The sequence below is a fragment of the Protomyctophum parallelum genome (genome assembly GCF_964188405.1).
Source record: "Protomyctophum parallelum genome assembly, chromosome: 7".
Taxonomy (NCBI): domain Eukaryota; kingdom Metazoa; phylum Chordata; class Actinopteri; order Myctophiformes; family Myctophidae; genus Protomyctophum; species Protomyctophum parallelum.
This window is the reverse complement of record NC_139705.1, coordinates 15,648,189-15,669,422: the sequence shown is the minus strand read 5'-3', so window position 1 is coordinate 15,669,422 and position 21,234 is coordinate 15,648,189. Positions and strand designations below refer to the sequence as shown.

The 21,234-nt window shown below is 42.1% G+C and overlaps 1 protein-coding gene across 2 annotated transcripts in view; it reads left to right on the top strand.

Moving 5' to 3' along the window:
* The first annotated feature begins 443 nt into the window (after positions 1–443).
* LOC310861630 (acylamino-acid-releasing enzyme-like) overlaps positions 444–21,234 on the top strand; it is a 33,675-nt gene continuing 12,884 nt past the window's right edge. The window contains exons 1-14 of one of the 2 annotated variants that reach the window (XM_083769165.1): positions 444–532; positions 1,311–1,443; positions 3,076–3,202; positions 4,513–4,600; positions 5,466–5,541; positions 8,824–8,915; positions 9,375–9,452; positions 9,550–9,687; positions 11,012–11,103; positions 11,804–11,844; positions 15,316–15,437; positions 16,353–16,413; positions 18,264–18,361; positions 19,998–20,049. In XM_083769165.1, the coding sequence (XP_083625291.1) occupies positions 521–532; positions 1,311–1,443; positions 3,076–3,202; positions 4,513–4,600; positions 5,466–5,541; positions 8,824–8,915; positions 9,375–9,452; positions 9,550–9,687; positions 11,012–11,103; positions 11,804–11,844; positions 15,316–15,437; positions 16,353–16,413; positions 18,264–18,361; positions 19,998–20,049 (1,210 nt within the window). In that variant the 5' untranslated portion in view covers positions 444–520. Of the gene's footprint in view, positions 533–1,194; positions 1,444–3,075; positions 3,203–4,512; positions 4,601–5,465; positions 5,542–8,823; positions 8,916–9,374; positions 9,453–9,549; positions 9,688–11,011; positions 11,104–11,803; positions 11,845–15,315; positions 15,438–16,352; positions 16,414–18,263; positions 18,362–19,997; positions 20,050–21,234 lie in introns of both variants that reach the window. The other variant, XM_083769164.1, reaches the window with a different exon arrangement.

The window sequence follows — 21,234 nt, the reverse complement described above, 5'->3', positions numbered from 1 at the left end:
GCATAGTTATGGTTCAGAACTTCAGAAATCAACATGTTTAAATATTTAAGTCATTCTTTATTACGGTATATGTTTATGTTCCGGTGTGTGGTGTGGTTATGGTCCGAGAGGGCGTTTTTCTCATCATTTCTGACTATAGCAAATAATGCACAGACTCAGCCACTAGTCTTTCAGCAACGTGGTTGCCATGTCTGCTTACTATAAGCGACTTTGGGGCTTGTTTCTAAAGTAGCCTCTGTTGCTTATTTTGGCTTATGTTGTTTAAAAAAACAGTGGTTCTCAAACATCTTCATGTCAAGGAAGGGAATACTCTCCCCCACCTGAAAAGAAAATCATGCCAGACAATATTTGTGAGCCTGGGTTCCACGCTGTGTTTTGTCACTCGCTTATGGTTGCTTATTTATTTCTCTCGCAAAATCTGGCAACACTGCTAAACAGGAGAGCGGAGAAGGGATTGGTTATTTATTGTGTACTCACCGTACCGTACACAAACACAAATGACAAACGTCTGACCACGACCATGGACTCACATGTAAGTTAACGACCAGATTTGAGACACCTCACACAATTATGACAATGCTGTGGACAAATTCAATCCAAGCTCTATTATTTATCGCCTTCTTTAGAAACTTCGCACAGTGAATGAATTGGCTTGTTATGGAACTAGCTTGTTTTGCTAGCCGTGTCAGCTGAGAGGAGGAACTTCCTCCCTGTGTCTTGACTGAGCTGATCTGTTTGATTGATTTAATACTGTTTAATAACAGTTTGCATGGGGAAAACACAGGGAAGTACAGTACGAGGTCTGCTGAGATGATTTGTAACCCAAGAAAGCCTATGGCTTGTTGTTTCCATTGGGGAATTTGGGGTCCATGACTCCTTCCTATTCAATCTGTTCTGTATGTATCTGGTCACTGGTGTGAGACAGTGAGAGAGAGTTTTGTCTTCAAATCTGTATGCAAATTTCTTTCTTGAGTTTAAAATCTTAGCAGTGCTTTTTTTCTGCAAACTGTTAAAGAAGTCAGTCAGTCAGTCAGTCAGTCAGTCAGTCAGTCAGTCAGTCAGTCAGTCAAAAGAACATACAGATGCAGTTCAGGACTCTTAGTTGTAGGTTGTAACAGAGTATAGATACTTTTACCTAGGTAAAAAAACAACACTACTGCTTACTACCTATGGTTGCATGTCTTGCCCATGCAGTTAGGCAAGAAATGAACACGTCATTGTTCGCAGTGAAGAGGCTTCTTGTGGTGTCATCACTGATGGGTCGCAGCAGCAGTGCGAGTGACTGTGCTGTGCGTTGCTGCCACCTGCAGGTCATGACCACCAGGCCAGATGACATCTCCAAGCTGTACAGGGAGCTCAGCCTCTACCCCTCTCTGAGCAGGGCCGACGTGGGGCCTGTCATCACCTCTCAGTACGGGGGCAAATACAGCAACGTCTACACAGGTATAGAGACTTGCCCCTTTCGGGACCCTCGGTTACCTTTTCTGAATTACGGTAACCTAGGGTCCCTTCTAGCCGCAATTTGCATCTCTGGATTTTTTTACAATCTGTTGAATCTAGAGTTGCAATACCCTCCATCCACTTCCTATTCATGATTTTCGGTTTCTGATCTGCTGGTCTTAAATGACGTTAAACTCACCAACATTGCAGCTGTAGTCCAAGCTTGAATTATCCTCTTTCAATCTGCCGAGCTTGTTTTTCATAAAAATCCCCCGTAGACATGTTATGAGTTACTTTCTGTCCAAAATATTCCAAGAGTGACATTTCCGAGCCGCCATTTGTATTTTTGCAACGTGCCGTAAAACAAGATGTGAGGGGGAGCGCTTGTTTAATAGAATCTTACCTGCGCAGGTAAGACACCCAAAGAAGAGGCAGACACAGTGCGACGCCCCATCACACACAGCCTTCTATTAAACAAGCGCTCCCCCTCACATCTTGTTTTACGGCACGTTGCAAAAATACAAATGGCGGCTCGGGAATGTCACTCTTGGAATATTTTGGACAGAAAGTAACTCATAACATGTCTACGGGGGATTTTTATGAAAAAAAAGCTCGGCAGATTGAAAGAGGATAATTCAAGCTTGGACTACAGCTGCAATGTTGGTGAGTTTAACGTCATTTAAGACCAGCAGATCAGAAACCGAAAATCATGAATAGGAAGTGGATGGAGGGTATTGCAACTCTAGATTCAACAGATTGTAAAAAAATCTAGAGTTGCAAATTGCGGCTAGGGTCCCTTCCTGGTTATTCGACTCTCCATAGGAATGATAGGACGCAACTTTACCACTGTCTGTTCACGGAGACCCATGTGGTCGCTTGAATGCTGATGAAATGTTTCAAAGATGCATAAAGTTGCAGTAGGAGACTGTGGAAACGGGTGCGAAGCGGCGTTAATCTGCGTTGTCGTTAAGTATTTTTAATCTTTTTTAGAAGTTTTGGCTTCTCTGAAATTCTCTCTCCCTCACGTCCCATGTCCCGCCTCCCACGACACAACAGCATTAAAAACATCCAGCATGGCCAGTCTCGGTGCGGGACATGGGAAGTGAGGAAGAGAGGAAACTACTTAACGGCAACGCAGATTAACGCCGCTTCGCACCCGTTTCCGCCGTCTCCTACTGCAACTTTATGCATCTTTGAAACATCGCATCAACACTCAAGCGACCACGCCGGTCTCTGTGAACAGACAGTGGTAAAGTTACGTCCTATCATTCCTATGGAGAGTGGAATTACCAGGAAGGGACCCTAGGTAAGGTTACCGCTGTCCAAAATTCAGAAAAGGTAGCCGAGGGTTCCAAAAGGAGCTAGTATAGAGGCGTGAGTGAGAAATGTATAAAAGATATTTATAGAATGTAGCCTACAATCTGATTGTCTAAGATGGAGACTATGATATGCAAATTGCAAAGTAACCTAATTACCCGGGACTACCGTACTATGTCAACTCGCATACCCTCTATATCGGAACTTGTCCCTATATATCTGTTACCCTATCGTAAGTAGTATAACAATAAGTAGCTGTTGCTAATATAAAGAATTGGTCTATGGAAGTTTTAATGACATTGATTTGATTTCCCACAGAATGGAGCCAGCGTGACCTGGAGAGGAATGAGAATGTCAAATTCTGCCGGCAGTACATCGTGTTCCACGACGACAAGTCGGTGGTTTACTCTGGACCGTCAGGAAACTGCACTGAGATCAAGGGAGAGTATGTTCACATTTTACCAGGTCAACCACTTAAACCCTGAATTCTTTCTTGACTGGGGACCCCCTATTAGAGCCCTGCACAGGCCTAAAATATAGGCCCGTCCGGCCCTAAGCCCGTTGGTAAAGTCCAGAAACGGCCCGGGCCTGGCCCGGAAGCCCGACATATTTTTATTTAATATTTCAAGCATGCGTGCCGCCGCCGCGGTCGCTCTATTGGTGCACGGACGCAGCAGCAGCTATACTCACTCACAGCTGCACTATATCGCTCTGATAAACCCACATTTAAGGAACAAGAAGTCAATAACACACAGACATCACACTAAAAAGTAGCCTACTTAATTATAGTTTTATACAGTAGCACTGTCAATCAGCGCAACGCGTTGTGAGCTTGCAGATCGGCTATCGCGGACTCAAGCTGCATTATAAAACCCAGAGTAGACGGACAATAATAAGAACACTTACGTTATGTATCTGCAGTTTCTGCAATGTACAAATCCAACTTTGTTTAGTGTGGTAATAATGCTCCCGCAGTATTTAATTTGTTTTTATTGCGGATCTCCTGAGATGAATTCTGTCAGAGGAGAGCCGTAGCCTACTTAGTACTCGGTGTGTGTGTGTGTACTGTGTGTGTGTGTGTGTGTGTGTGTGTGTGTACAGCTGCGCTGCATAATAATTAGGAGAGAGAGAGGACGAGAGTTTAGGCGCGGAGCGAGAGAGATAGAAACACGTTGTTTCAAAGTCTTTATAGTTTTGACCAGATTTTAGTGTGCTTGTGTGTGTGTGTGTGTGGAGGGGTTATTGTCACGTCACTATGGAGTAGACAGCAGCATGCTGCGGAAGCAAGTCCAGTCTGGGTGAAATTCACATCGGAAAATTAATATAACGGCCCACGGCCCGTTGGTCAGGGACAGAGACGGCCCGGGCCAGGCCCCGTCGGTACCCGACGGGCTTGCAGGTCTCTACCCCCTATGGGGTGCATACTTAGTTTAGACTAGTCATTGGTTAGACATAAGGGTTGGGAGAGGGTTAAGGTTAGGTTTAGGTGTGCTTCCCCGTGGGAGGTGAGGGTTTGAGTTTTGCCATAACCATTTATTTTGCCATAAATCAGGTAGCTTTAAGGTACGGCCATGACAGCAATGGTAGGAAAAAAGATAATATTAATCATATTCGGGTATTCGGCCAAATGTTTCCTATATTCAGTATTTGGTTTTGCCCAAGAATTTCCCTTTCGGTGCATCCCTGAAATAGATGGTTGCAGACAACATACTGACTGAGAAATATTCTTTGTGCTTGTCTTTAATGTCCTCTCAGGTTGCTGAGTAGAGATTCCCCTTCCGGAGACATGAAGGCTGTCGTTAGAGAAGTCTCTGTCAAAGGGGAAGACAAGCAGTTTCTGGAGGTCAGTCCATTTATTTACAAGCACCATTAAGTTTACTTTCAGATCAGAATCAGATTGTTCCCTATGGGAAGCGGTCTGCTTTTGAGCCTATCCAAATAATTAAAAAATGCCTTATTGACACCACTTTTTCTATCCCAAAACACTATAGGTGAACATGTCCTATACCCACTGTTATTCTACTCTACTAGGGGTGCAACAGTTCATTGGATAAATAATTATTATTACATAATTTAATAAAATAATTTATTCTTATTTTGAGCATATGTCATAGGCAAAGTAAAACAAACAGAACATTTGTTAAATACATGGAAGATGGTCAAGCGATGCAACACGTGGGGCTTGTAGATCTGCTAAGGTTTTGCACTACACCATTGTGAGACAATGTATTATCCATTAACCAATCGGTTAATGGATACGAAAAAAACAATCCTGCACTACTTGATTAATCGAAAAAGGAATCATTAGAATAATCGTTATGGAAAATAATGGATTGTTGCAGCAGTTTTCTAAACCCAGCACCTCTTATAGCTGCAGTTTTAATAGGCAGTATGTTCATCAGTTTACATGAACACGTGCTAGTATTATTTGTTTTATGACGAGATACAGTGAGACACTCATGAAGCACTTTATTTGTTCTTACCTTCGTATACTGTTGCTCTGTATTTGCCTGCCTTGTATCGCTGCACACAACAGTACTTTTTCATTTCCGTACTCTTTTACCTGTAACTAATGTAACCTTAACTCAACTGCTTTGCTGCTCCTCTGGGCGACTGAATTTCCCCTGTGTGATAAAACAGGTACAGTATCTATCTTATCTATGCTGTGGGATAATACAGGTACGGTATCTATCTTATCTATCCTGCAGATCTGGAGTAAGAACCTAAAGGAGAAGAGCATAAACCTGTCTGCCTTGAAGAAGCACGGCAAGGTCTATGATGATGGTGAGAGACACAGCTTGTCTTCATGTGTAATCATTTTCATTCCCATAACTAGAAGCTCGATCACGGAGAAAATGTATTAAAAAAGAAAAAAAATAAGGGGGGGAAAAGTGTAACACAGAAACCTGTGGCCTGTAGATTGATGTTACCATAGGTGCGTGTCGCTGTTTGATGACATTGTGGAACTTGCATAGAGTGGTCCTAATGGGCTAAAGACATTGAGGGTGGGATAATAAGCCTAGAACCATGGTAGTACTGACCCATTCTGATTGTGGTAGATGACAACGTGTTATTTTCACAAAACTGGCTGCGCATGGAAAGAATTAGCCTCGTCCCGGGCTTACTCATCTGCGAGAGAGAAAAGCCCAGTCACAATATAAGGCATAGAGTGCATAGCCGGTAATGTCAGTCCGGAACATCCGTCAGATTTATTTCCCCCGGATACAATTTGTTGACCAATCACAACACTTGTTTCATACACGGAGAATGTAAACAGATTTGTAAAGCGTCAACGTCATTTCCTTGAGCGGTACTTCGGCCAAAATCCTGTACTTCAGCCAAATCCCAGCAATGCACTCTCGCATATTGTGCCCAGCGTGAGAAAGGATGATTGATGTGATTGGATCCCTCGCTGTACTGCATGTGAAACCTGCAAAAAAGCAGCAGTATTTTAGTTGGTAAAGGCGTAGCTGTTTCTGTTAAAACATCCCATCCCTTTGTGTGTTGCAGTAGAAATATATTGGTTAGGTCGATATACTGTATCGGCCATTGTTTGACTTTTATGACAATGTAGACATTTGCAATGAATGCAGTCGTGCTGAACGACCGAGGATGTTTATGAATACCATACATGATGTTGCTATGTTCACGCTACAGTATGGAAACTAATACTGGAATGGCTTGAATGGCTTTAAAAAACAAAGTCTAAAACTAGAAAAAGTGCCCTTCCGGGCACAGGTCTCCACCAGGTTATCCACAGATCCGTGCAGTTAGAGGTAAAAACACTTTTCGGCCAGTTATAGCGCCACCTTGAGGCTGAGTTGAAATTGTTCATGTGGCATTTCGTCCTCGGCCTAGTGGGAATGTGGGTGCACAATTTCACGCGATGTGTTCATGATTTGCAGCATTTTGTTTGAAACTGAGCACTCCTGTGAACTTTGGAAGCCAATCTTAACCAATCAGGATGGAGTCTGATAAATCTGAAAGACCCGTTTCGTTGAATGGCTCTAGAGAGACTGTGTACCAATTTGCGTGATGTTTGGACAAAATCTGTAGGTGTACTGTGCAAAAACTTGTTTTGCACAAAGCGGCCTCCTGGTGGCGCTATAACAGGCCGTTCTGGAAAGTTTGGGGCAGAGGTTCATGGTTGGCATCCAGGGAGTGTGTGTGCAAAATATGGCATGGAAAAACTTGTTTTGCACAAAGCGGCCTCCTGGTGGCGCTATAACAGGCCGTTCTGGAAAGTGTGGGGCAGAGGTTCATGGTTGGCATCCAGGGAGTGTGTGTGCAAAATATGGCATCGACCGGGTTAACGGTGGCCGAGATTAGCTGTTCACGGACACACGGACACACAAACGGACGGACACACAAACGGACGGACACGCGGACGGACGGAGTGCAAAACATACTCTCCCCACATGCCTTCGGCCTGGTGGAGACAATGAACAAAAGACAAAATGGCACGAGCATCGTACAGCTTTGTGCTTGCTATACATCAAGTAATCGTTCACATTTTTTCAACCACTAGAGGGCAGTATTACTGTGTACGTACTGTACAAATGTTCACATGGTACTGTACTGAAAAAGGGGATCTGTGTGTTTGCAATGAAATGCAAGGTGTGGAAAGTATAACTACTCAAGTAATATTTTGAGGTTCTTTTACTTTACTCTGGTATTTCCTTTTCTACTCTACTTCATCTCAGATGCAAATATTTTACTTTTTACTCCACTAGAATTATTTAAACTGCTAGTTACTGTGGATTTTGATTATTATTACATAACATGCATGAACCACGTCAGCCCTGTTTAAACGTTGGCTGATGTACAAGTTTCCAACGTGCCGCGATGCGCTGTGAGCTATTTTCAAAGAGCTTTTAGTGTTAATTTTCTCTTTAAATGTCCTACTGTCCCACATTTATGTGTTGTTCTGTTGTCACCAGACCAGTTTGGCTGTCTGGTGTGGTCCCACTCTGAGACACATCTCCTGTACATTACTGTGTTGTTTGTCTCTAGACCAGTTTGGCTGTCTGGTGTGGTCTAGCCATGATTCATGACTCTCGTATTCATACGAGAGTCATGACGAAACTTCACCCTGGTTTTTGCGAATGCTGCATTTACAAGATTTCCGTATATATAAACATTCAGATTTCAAATATAAAGTACTCACAATTTGTCCCACGGTTGTTAGTTAGTAGCAGCTCCAGCGATTAGAATTTCTGCATCCCGCGTTGTTTAATAAAAAGCATTTTTATCCGAGCTGTTATTTTGCCATTGGCTTTCAACTACGCGCCCCTATCGGTCGGGAGGAGGGTGGCACTCGGTGTGTTCGATATAGGTACGCTGACCGCCCTGCCAATACAGACTAATAGGCGAGTGCGCTCCCGGTGTGCAACTGTGTATTTCCCAAACGAACCCCGTTTGAAAAAAGTAGCCAGGGAGCTCGGACAAAAATGCTTTTTATTAAACAACGCGAGACGCAGCAATTCTAATCGCTGGCGCTGCTACTAACTAACACCCGTGGGACACTTTGTGAGTACTTTATATTTGAAATCTGAATGTTTATATATACGGAAATCTTGTAAATGCAGCGAGCGCAAAAAACAGGGAAACGTTTCTGCATGACTGTCATGATAATCATCATGGCAGTCATGTTCCAGGGCTAGGTGTGGTCCCACTCTGAGACACATCTCCTGTACATTACTATGTTTGCCTCTAGACCAGTTTGGCTGTCTGTTGTGGTCCCACTCTGAGACACATCTCCTGTACATTACTATGTTTGTCTCTAGACCAGTTTGGCTGTCTGGTGTGGTCCCACTCTGAGACACATCTCCTGTACATTACTATGTTTGTCTCTAGACCAGTTTGGCTGTCTGGTGTGGTCCCACTCTGAGACACATCTCCTGTACATTACTATGTTTGTCTCTAGACCAGTTTGGCTGTCTGTTGTGGTCCCACTCTGAGACACATCTCCTGTACATTACTATGTTTGTCTCTAGACCAGTTTGGCTGTCTGGTGTGGTCCCACTCTGAGACACATCTCCTGTACATTACTATGTTTGTCTCTAGACCAGTTTGGCTGTCTGGTGTGGTCCCACTCTGAGACACATCTCCTGTACGTGGCAGAACGGAAAAGACCAAAGGCTGAGTCCTTCTTCCAGGTGACTATCACATGCACTCGCTTTCCATAGAGCACCGAAGTCTGATCGTCACATTCCCCCCCACCCCATTCTGAATTACCATAGACTTATTTATATCTCATCAAATAAAACAAATGAGACCCTTACGGGTCCATTTGGTTTTATTTTATGCTCCCAAGAGTTAAATTATTGTTAAAACATGTGCATTGTTTAATTTACAAGAAGTTTATACAATTAGAGAATGTAGAAGAATTGTTATTTTGATCAATGTTTGCCAACATCAAGAAAACAAGTTTTGCGCCTGAGAGGCTAAATCTCATCAAATGGTGGTTTCGGCTCAAATGGCAAATTAATAATGGACCTTGATATATAAAGGGTTATACCTCTCCACTACATGTCAGTGGCAAATATATTACTTTTCACTTGACCAAGTGAAATGACGACCAAGCATTCGTAATTAATTTAATTTTCTGTTTTTAGACAGAGTCACTAGAGTCGTCCTCTACTGGAGATGAGGAGGACACTCTGAAAATGGGGAAGAAAGAAGAAGCCACAAAGGTCTGTATTTTTAAGTCAACCCCCTGCCTCCCGGATACATTTAAAATCACATCTAGCGGTTTGCTTATGGTATGTGTTTACCATTGTACTCCAACAGGGGGAGCAGTTTGTCTTCCACGAGGACTGGGGAGAGGCTCTGGTCAGTAAGAGCTGCCCGGTGCTCTGCGTGCTGGACATTGAGGGCAGCAATGTCTCTGTGCTGGAGGGAATACCTGAGGACATTTCCCCTGGACAGGTCAGGCGAGACGGGTCATATAGTACCCAATCTACTTTGGTCCTCTAGTGCAGTGATGTTGAACCAGTGGTCCTTAAACGGATAGTTCAGATTTTTTTAACAGTTTCCGTGCCGCGAATGGATTACTCCAGGTTAATGTCGCTGCCGTATCGGACATACCCGCCTTTTGTTTTATGTGTTTAATCCGCCGTAATGTAATGAATCAAAAGAAAATCCGTCTTCGTCGCGGAGTATGAGACTGGATGGCTTCGCTGTGATGACGAAACCGGAAATCGACACATGCTGTGGGCTGCTAGGGCTTCTGGGAAATTGAGGCCAATGGAAATGCATTGGTTGCAACGCCTCATTGAAACCAATCTTGTGTGCGTCTTCCGGGTGCACCAAGATGGTGGATGCTACACACAGATCATAACAAACCACGGGAGCTTTTTTTGATGGATTTTCGCGGATTAAAAGCCCAAATAATTCAGCGTATGCTCTAAAGGTAATACAACAATCTCGGCAGTGAAGGGGGGTTGATTAAAATGCGGGTTAATCGTAAAAAACAGTCAAACTGTTAACTTAAGTTGTATGAAATACTTGCCATTAATATAGTGGTTGCAACTGTATTAATTGATTGCCCAAGTCCCGTGGTGGGAGTTCTGCTCTGGTTTTAGTGAATATTAAGTAGTTCCGGTCATTTTGTGGGGGGCACTGGGGCCACGCAGTAAAAGTAAATTAATCCACAAAACGAACGTAATTTGTATTGTTGACCTATTTCTAAAATATTAGCGCAACTTTCGTTCAACTTTGACCCCTCACATGGAACTATTTTTTGGGCGTAGTGACACAAAAAACATAGTTCTGTGTGATAGAGGGGTAAAAAAAAGAACGAAAGTTAATACAGTTGCAACCACTATATTAATGGCAAGTATTTCATACAACTTAAGTTCGAAAAATCTGAACTATCCCTTTAAGGGGGTTGAAGGTGGTCTTCAGTTAAATGATGGAAAAATGTTATCCAAAGACAACAAAATATTCAAAGTTTTTGGTCTGCGAGGCTAAATCTAATGGTGGTCTGTGCCTCAAATGCAGAATACATTTGGGCCTCCCTTGATATGAAAAGGGATGAAAGCCACTGCTCTATTGTTATTCACTATGATCCTGATCCATGGATCAGTTTGCACTGTGTACATTAACCAAAGTTGGAGGCAGACAAATTGAAAGTAAACACTATAAATATGGATATAAGAGGTTTCTGGTCCACAACAGCGCTATGCTAGATTGTTGTGTATTTGTACTTACTAAGTTTTCTCTCTCTCTCTCTCTCTCTGTGTGTCGGCAGGCGTTTTGGGCTCCTGGTGACACAGGCGTGGTTTTTGTGGGCTGGTGGCACGAGCCGTTCAGACTGGGCCTCAAGTACTGCCCCAACAGGAGGTGAGCCATGTGGAGAGAGGAGTAAAAAAGAGAAGAGTACTGTAAAAAAGAAAAAAAAACCCAAACCACACTGGTAGGGACTCCTTGGGACGAAACCGTTTTAAGGTCAACCACACCAATGCAACTCAATGAGTTGCTTTGATGTAGTTGACCTTAAAAACCGTCTCGACCCTTTGGTGTGGTTTGAGCTTTAGGCAAGGGGTGACTAGCTCAGTGCTCCCAAAGCAATTATTTTGGAAAAAAAAAATATATATATAAGAATTTCATGAATAAAAAATAAAATAATAATGTGTGTGTGTGTTAAGAAATGAGAAGCACTGAAAGTGGCAGATATACGAGCTCACAACACATCGTAAAATAATGTCTCTTTTGGGTCTAGAGCTAAAAGAGTTTGGTGTCCAATCTGGCAATGATGTTTGGTAAAGGAAAAAGAAATAAACGCAAAGTAAAAAAGTTAATTGGCAAAGATATTTTATTTAAATCTTCAGCCGCTCTCAATCAATCACCTTTCAGTTACAGTAATAATGGCATAGCTAGTGGACATCTAACCATGGTGATTATGACAGGTGTGTGAACCTCTCACATGTGGAAAGTCATCTGACTCTAAATTTAAGGCCAGCCAAGGGAGGAATTGAAACATTCTGTGGTGAGAATCGTTTAGCTTGAAATCCCCGATCTTCCCCTTTTTTTGTGTCAACAGGTCATCTCTGTTCTATGTGGATCTTACAGGAGGGAAATGTGGTAAGTATACAGTACTCTGTTCTGTTTTAAACCCATTTCAGACCTGTGACCTGAGTCGCCTTAGCTTTTAACCACTTTAAACATTATTTAAAACTTTAGCTGTTGAAAAATGGCAGATCTACAAGTGAGTGCCACGATACCAGCCTGTAGATCTGCTATTTTTGAAAGATCGTGAAAATGTGTGCATATTTAAAAACTTTTTTTATTTTTTTTTATCTTTTGAGTACCAGGCCACTACACTGGAGAGTCAATCCTCTGTGCCATTAATTAGTATTTATCGTCCTCCTAAATCAAGTAAAGCCCTGTTCTTAACTGAATTTTCTGAGCTTTTATCTATTTGTTCCACAAACTATGATAAAACTCTGATTATAGGTGATGGCAATTTGCATGTGGACAATGCCTCAGACAGCGTGGCTATGGACTTCCTACAACTATTACATTCTTTCGATTTTATTCAGCATGTTGTTGGGCCTACTCATAAGCATGGGCACACTCTGGACCTGGTGATTTCTAGAGGGCTGAACATCACTGTGGAAAGGACTATTGAAAGGCCTGAGCTATCAGACCACTATTTGCTGTGTTTTAATATGACTGTCTCTGATCTAGAGAAAAACATCACTGAATATACCACAAGTAAGACGCGCAAACGCGTGAAGCGAACGCAGCTTGTGTGTGTGTGGTTGTGTGTGCGTGTGTGTGTGTGTGTGTGTGTGTGTGTGTGTGTGTGTGTGTGTGTGTGTGTGTGCGCGTGTGCGTGTGCGTGTGCGTGTGTGTGTGTGTGTGTGTGTGTGTGTGTGTGCTACAGCTGCGCCCTGTGTGTGTGTGTGTGTGTGTGTGCTACAGCTGCGCCCTCTGGTGGCGGGCGGGTGGTGTAACAGTGGGACAGACACACAGACACACAGACACACAGACACACACACAGACATTCAGCCCTTGCTGTCATAGTAAGTGGCTCACTGCGTTCGCAATAACAAAGCGTTTTTTTTAGCTCTTCTGCAGCCGACGAGTTCTCTCGTCATCTGGGCCCCCCCCTGCCCGATACTCCCCCAGTAAATGATATGGTTCAAAATTTTAATCTTAAACTAGAGTCAGCTCTTGATATAGTGGCTCCTTTGAAAACAAAAAAGAAACATAACACCAGAGTGACGCCCTGGTTAAATGAGCATACACGCTCACTGAAGCAAGAATGTCGTAGAGCTGAGCGAGCTTGGAGAAAAAATAAACTCACCATCCACCTAGAGATTCTTAAAAAGTCAACAGTCGCCTATAACAAAGCCTTGCGTCTAGCAAGGCAGGCATATTTCTCTGGCATTATTAACGAGAACAAGAAAAATGAGTCCTATTCTCTACCATTGAACGACTTTTAAACCCCCCCCAGTCCTACAAGCAGTCATTCCCGGCCTCTAAAGCTAAGTGTAATGAGTTTGCATCTTTTTTTGATAACATTTTTTTTAACATTAGAGCTGATATTATGAATGATGCTGCTGCTAGCGCAAACCTTCAAACAGCAGCTAATGGTCCCAGGATAGATCTCCCAGGGGGAGCCTATTATCGTTCTGCGCAATTGATGAAGACGAACTCCGCAAAACCATATCACAGATGACATCATCCTCCTGTTCATTGGATACAATTCCCACCACCTTTCTCAAAGAGGTCTTAGACAGTGTGATTGGAGATATCCTAAAAATTGTAAACAGCTCTCTACAATCAGGCGTCTTCCCAGACTCACTGAAGACTGCCGTAGTTAGGCCCCTACTCAAGAAACACAATCTTGATCCCTCTGTTTTGGGTAACTATCGACCCATTTCAAATCTACCCTTTCTGGGCAAGGTTTTAGAAAAATGCATCTCCCATCAATTGGATGTATTTCTACAGAACAATAATGCGCACAACAAATTCCAATCTGGCTTTAGGAAAGGTCGCAGCACAGAAACAGCACTTGTAAAAGTAATGAATGATCTTAGGGTGTCTGCTGACAAGAAACATGTATCCGTTCTCTTACTTCTAGATTTTTTCTCCTTGTACATACTGCCATTGGGCGAACTTCATTACCAATCACGGAGTCAATTTTCATTTCTATGCTGATAATACCCAACTCTATCTTTCTGTGGCCCCAGATGATCCCTGTGCCTTAGACCCACTGCTGACCTGTCTGTCTAGCATCAAATGTTGGATGAGTGACAACTTTCTCAAACTAAATGAGGATAAGACAGAAGTTCTCATAATCGGTTCTAGCGAGCAGAAAGAATCAATAATAAGCAGGCTTGGCAACCTGACTGTAGAAAGTAACAGTACAGTAAAGAACCTGGGGGTTATTATTTATTCTGAATTGAATTTTAATTCACACATTAATCATGTTACCAAGATTGCCTTTTTTCACCTTAGAAATATTGCACGAATCAGAGCCTATTTGTCCTTGGACGATGCAAAAACGCTAATCCACGCCTTTGTTTTTTCTCGGCTTGACTACTGCAATGCGCTCTTTTCAGGACTGCCTAAGAAAACAACTGACAGACTACAACTTGTCCAAAATGCAGCAGCTAGAGTTGTAACTAGAACTAAGATGACAGAACATATTACTCCAGTTTTGGCATCACTGCACTGGCTTCCTGTTTTTAGGATTGATTTTAAAATTGTACTTGTCTATAAAGCTCTCAATGGTCTCGCACCTTCCTACCTACATGACTGCCTGCCTAAATATGTCCCAAACCGGCCCCTAAGGTCTTCCACTGCTGGCCTGCTCCCTTTGCCTAAAAAAATGGCAACTAAAAAATACGGGGAAGCAGCTTTTTGCTTCTACGGGCCGTCGGCATGGAACAAGCTCCCACTGTACCTTCGTCAGGCACCCTCTGTAGACATTTTTAAAGCTCAGCTCAAGACCCACCTCTACAACATTGCTTTTAAGTGATCTTATATTTTTTGTTATTCACGTCCTCACTGTATTGTATTACTGCTTGTTTTTTAATGTCGTTGCCTTATTTTATCTGTTCTTATCTTTGTACCACTGCCTTCTCCTGATTTGACACTGCGTTATTGTCCTATTGTTTTAACTGCATGCCTGTTTTAATGCTGTTTTGTTTTGATTTTGTTTTTATTATCTTTTCTGCTCTGTAAAGCACTTTGAGCTACATTTATGTATGAAAGGTGCTATATAAATAAAGTTTATTATTATTATTAATATATATTCTTTCACATTTTTCAGAACGTTTTTAACTCAAATATTTGCTTCTAGTCCTTGGAACAACGTATTTTCAGATGGGGGTCGGCGGCCAATTACATATCATTTTTGGGGTCCTTAGAGTGTAGTTAGAGAACCACTGATATAGGAACATAGGTTTTTCAGAAAACTATGTCGGAACTTAAGACATTTCTTTGGACTCTGTCTCAGGTCTTAATAGGTTATGCTTACCATCGAGCATCTAAGTCATATAATCCAATACTGACATTATCTCTGTCGTGTCCTTTTTTTAGAACCGCTGTCATCGGGCACCAGTGCGGTGTGCTCCCCGAGGCTCAGTCCAGACCAGTGTAGAATCGTCTACCTGGAGTGTGGCGTCTACGGTCCACACATGCAGTGCAGCAAGCTCTGTATGGTAAGACCAGATGAACGCCTGCGTTCTGAAAATGTACATGATACCACACATTGCATGGAGGATACAGAATGGGTGTTCGTTAGTCCCAACAAACACTCAACGCATTAACAGTTCACCATCAAATTCGGGGCTCCCGAGTCGATTTTGTAAAAAATAATAATTTGTAATCGACTAAATTGATTACCGGTATTCTGATTTACCTCCATGTATTACACAGTACTTTGTTGTACAATGGTGGCATACAAAATTATAAAAAATAGCATAACAGTGAGCTGGTAGATTTTCACTAATCACACATTTATCATAATCGAGGTAAAAGGTTGAAAAAATAATTGTGACACTGATTTGAACTCCTATCGCCTAGCCGTAGTAGTAGCCTTTCGATCGATATGACATGGCTGGCCACCTCTGGTGTAAACGATGGATAATGGATTAAAGAAGAATGTGGAAATTGATCATCTTTCACACTTCTTTTAAGATGTATTTTTTTGTGGCTTTCGCCTTTATTTTTATTTTTTTATAGAGGGATAGGTATACAGTAGGCTGACAGGAAATGGGGAGAGAGAGATGGGGGGGGGGGGGGTGACATGCAGTAAAGGCGGTCGGGATCGGGAGTCGAACCCGCGGCACACTGCCAGACTGGATTACCAGCCAAGGTGCCCAGACGGCTACGCCAGCCGCCCGGGCCATCTTTCACCCTTCTGCTGCAGGACTTTAACCCTACTGGGCATTGTAAAGATGGCTGTAGACTCGGGTTTTATTAGCTGGTTTTATTATTAAGACAATGTGTCATGGCCAGGTTTATTAACACATGTACAATGTAACTGCCGCGATGCAATAACTAATGAATAGCTAGAAAGGGTAAAATATTTGTGAATACTTTGTGAAGAGGATTGTTTTTAATTTTGTTCCCAGTATGACTGGTACACTAAGAAGACCTCAGTGGTTGTAGATGTGGTGGCAAGACCTGGGCCAGGTATGTTTTTCTTTTAATTGATTTAAAATATTATTGGCAAAAATGCATATTATGCATCAACATTTTGTACATAACTTTCCAAAGGATAAAACAGTGGTCCGGGCGACCACCTGTGGTCTTTGAGAGGTTTCCTGGAGTTCCCCAGCTAGATGATGGAGAGTTAACCAAATGGACCATTATTCGATCTTGATGGTGTAAAATAGTTTTTCATTTTACGCTCTCAAGAGTGAAATTATTGTTAAACATCTGCATTACTTAATTTGGATTTAATTTACTTAAGTCTACATAATTAGAAGTAGAAGAATTGTTATTTTGATCGTTTGCCTGTTATCTCTCCTATGGTACGACATCAATACAGGATGGAATTGTGGACAAAATCTTATCCAACCAACAAAGACAAAATATTCTACGTTTTAGTTCTGAGAGGCTAAAATCTCTTCAAATGGTGGTTCAAATGCAGAATAAATATTGGACCTTGATATGAAAAGGGTTGAAAACCACTTGTCTATATACGAACACAATTGAGGGAAGCCGGGCAGGGAGGGTGAAATTTGTCACTGCACGACGTACTCCTACAGGCTGGGGCGGCCAGCCCGTAAAAGTACGTATGTCGGCAGGGAACTGAACCGAACCCACCTCACCCTTTCCCACTTTGACATGCTGGACTGGCTTAGGGTCGACGACAGTGTACTGTACACCATCTTGCAATGGGTCTCGTCCACAAGATTCGATACACCACCAAGATACCCATGTACCTGTCTAAATACTTCCTTAATGTCAACGAAGTCCACACCCACAACACCAGAGGGAGTGCAACAAACCATGTGCAACCCAGATTCGGCACAAACAAGGGACTACATTATTTTAGCTCCTATACCACCAAAAATTGGAACGCCCTACCAACAGTCATTAAGACATTAAGACACAATCCCTTGACTCCTTCAAAACCGCTCTCAAAGGGCACCTACGGACGGCTGCAATTGGAAACTGCCCCCCGTAAAATCTGAATCCACCCCCCCCCCCCCCCCCCACCCCTTTTTCCCCTCACTGTATATCTTTCTTTCCCTTTTTACCTCTTTCACACTCTCATTATTGAATTACTATTCTCTGCCTATCGGGTCGCAACTCGAACGGCCCTGAGTCGGCTAAGCGAACTTCGCAACGTTCGACACGGCAACTTGCTCGCTTTAACTCACTTTGTCTCACGTGGCTCAAGTTTGCTTGAGACGGCGGGCCTCCGTCGTGGTCTAGTCCATACAGTTGTATATAAACAAGCACCCCATCAGTGCCCATCAACTCCCAGGCTCAGCAAAAAAGGGAGTCCCCTTGGTTGGGACTAGTAGGACGGAGGGGGCTCCTCGCTGGCACGTCAGTCGGTAGCATACAACAGCAGTGGCAACATACAAATGTACGTGGTGAGGAATTCATTGGCATAACGACTAAAGACGGAGGGGTAAAAAGGAAAAAAGGAAAACAATGCCGTCTTCAAATTCCAGACTGATTTTTGGATTCCACAGAAGCCAGCGTGTCTTCTATGGAAGCGTGTTTCGCTTGTAAATCGGCTGTTTTCGATTATTAATTCAAGATTAGAGCATTTGAAGTTGTCAAACTAGCAAAATGTTCAAAAAGCATCTTCCATTAAAGCGTAATAGTCTCGGATATTTCATATGAACGCAAAGGTTAAAGCCTCAATCTGTGATTCCTTCACCTGTTTGGCAGTAGTAGTATGTACAGTAGAACATAACAATTTCATTTGACATATTGTGTTAATTGTTTTAGAAATCAATCGGTGCAAACTGTGTGTGTGTGTGTGTGTGTGTGTGTGTGTGTGTGCCCGCCCGTGTCCGCAGATGGTTTCGCTGGTATCTACAGCTCTCAGTTGTCCCCTCAGTGCTGGTCTGCAGACAGCCAACGTGTCCTCATCGCCTGTCCCCAGCGCGGCCGCAAGGTACAGTGGCGTAAAGCAGTGGTTCCCAAAGGGGTCCTTGAGGGAGTTCCAGGGGGTCCCCAGCTAAATGATAGTTAGGAACCGAATGGACACTTATGGGTCCATTTGTACACTCTCTGAGTTAAATTAACTTTGATTTTACAATATACACTGGGGTCCCAGAGATGGAAACTGTTAAAAGCATAAAAATCTTCTTTTATGGGCGGTCGCTGACATGGCCAGTATGGGGGTCTGCTTGCTAATGAGTGTCAATTTGGGGGTCCTTGACATGACAAAGTTTGGGAACCACTGGTGTAAAGTACTGTACTTAAGCACAATTTTGTACTATTATATTGTATGTATTTCCAATACTTTTACTTCTACTCCACTACATCTTGGATCCAAATATTGTACTTTTAGTTTTACTCTTTATTTTTTTACTATTATTTGAAAACTTTAGTTACTTTGTAGATTTGTAATACATTTTGTATTATTCCAAAACAAGCAGTAACCACTTCAGCCCTATATACATTTTGAAAATTGCTGATCTAGAAGCTCACTGCCATTTTCAAGATGTTTTTTGTACATTTGAAAGCTTGTGTGCACAATGAGTGCTTTCTACTTTTCATACTTTAAGTACATTTTGAAGCAAATACTTTTACTCAAGTACATGAGGACATTTACTTGTAGCAGAGTATTGTATAGTATATTGCTGTATTAATACTTTTACTCAAGTAAAAAATATGAGTGTATGTTAGGGCTGCACAATATATCGTTATCGTATCGGTATCGAGGTATGAACATGCACAATATCAGTATCGCAAAAAGGCAACGGTATCGCGATATAGATATATCGTCGACATATCGATATATCGTCCACTTCTAAAGCCAGCCCTCTGTTTTAGCCTGTGCTCCTCGGAAAATAAACCATCACTCCGTTTGTCCCTCTGTCCTGTTGTAGCCTGGATCCAGCCCTGAATCGCTAGCCACGCCCATTAAGAAAATATGTTGCTGCACGATATATCGTATCATATCGATATCGAGATATCTGCCATATATATCGTGATATATATTATATCGTATCGTATCGATATCGAGATATCTGCCATATATATCGTGATATGAATTTTTGTCCATATCGTGCAGCCCTAGTGTATGTATATATGGCCTAACTCACACCTTCGCAACAGATTGATGTATGCTTGTTGTATGAGATGTATAGCTGATGCAAGCTCGCATTGCATTTCCAATGTGAGTCACATGGTTTGACACAACATTTGTGTTGTGTGAGGGGCAGGGGGGCTGTCGAAACACAGCCGAAAGCCGTACAACACAAATGTTGTGTCAAACCATGTGACTTCCATTGGAAATGCATTGGGGCAAGATGTATCACACCCTTTTATTTGTATACATCTAGCATGCATCAATTTTGTATGCTAGATCGAAAGGTGTGAGGCGGGCCTAAGAGTGTACCTTTTCCCACCAGTGCCAACATTACAACAGTTACCAGGGAAACCAGCCTGTTACCGTGGCTTAAGCCTCTGGAACTCTTCTCTGTTGCTGCATGTTCTCCCTTTCTTTCTTTGTCATAATTGCTGACGTACGTCTTTAGTCAGTCTGTGTTTTTTAATCTTCTCTTTTTTTTGTCTTTTTATAGGACCTGCTGCTGATAGATACGACCACAGGGACCGTCGCCTCTCTCACTTCCAGTGAGTCAATGACACTGCATCAGCCTTCCTTCTTTGCACCACACTGACCACAGACACTCAGGCCCCGATGGCCGTGGACACTTTTTTTTTATGGGTCCCTTTATTTTTATGTTTCCTACATTTTAGTTTTTTTTAAATTATTATTTAAAAACATTTTCAAAAAAACATTCCCAAAAAAAGCAAACATTTTCATGAATTAAAAACAAAAATGTATTATGTTTTTCAGTAATTTCACGAAAGGAAAGAGGTCCCGCACACTCTTCACTTATAGAGCAGCAGTTTTTTCAGCTGAGTGACAACGTTTTGGTCTAAACGACCTTCATCATCATCACAGGGATTTTGATTTATTTATTAGATCACCATTAGCTTACTGTGAGTCACAGCAGCTATTCTTCCTGGGGTCTTAAACATAATCATCATTAAAACATTTCTTCCATATTATTACATACATTCACATTCATCCAACACAAAATTACAACTCATGATCCGTATACATTTGATAGCTAGCTTCACAGTACAACAGTACAACACAGTTCAACATTGATAATAATGTAAATATAAATTAGAATGGGATATATAGCTCATATGCATCTCCTTCACATCTCTTGAGTGAACAAAAACAACTTCAGCTTCTTCTTAAAACTCATACAGTTATCCTCATGAACAAAAAACATAGGTAAAGAGTTCCATGCCACCATTGCTTCTTTGTTTAACATTTGTTCTACATGAAGGCAGCAGGAAATGACCCTCTGATGACTGCCGAGTAAAATAATGATGTATCTGAGAACAATGATACATTATTGCTGGGGTTGTAGTTGTGGTGATGTCTTTCACAAAACACAGTAATGAATAATCCAACCTACGTTTTACACTTAACCACACTAGATCACTGTTCATTGTACTTACTCTTGTTCGATATGGGCATTGAAGCACTATACGAGCTGCTTTGTTTTGGGCCACCTGTAATCTGTTCAAGTTACTTTCTTTTGTATTGGACCTAAATGGGATAACACTAATGCTTGCTTGTACTAATTGTTTGGTTAGGTATTTAGGCAAGTATTTCCTACAATGTTTTATAGCACCTGTACCTCTGCCCATTTTTTTTTTTTTTACCATTTCATCTATCTGATTATTCCAGGACATTTTATTATCGACAGTAATACCTTACCTAACAGTTTTACTTCG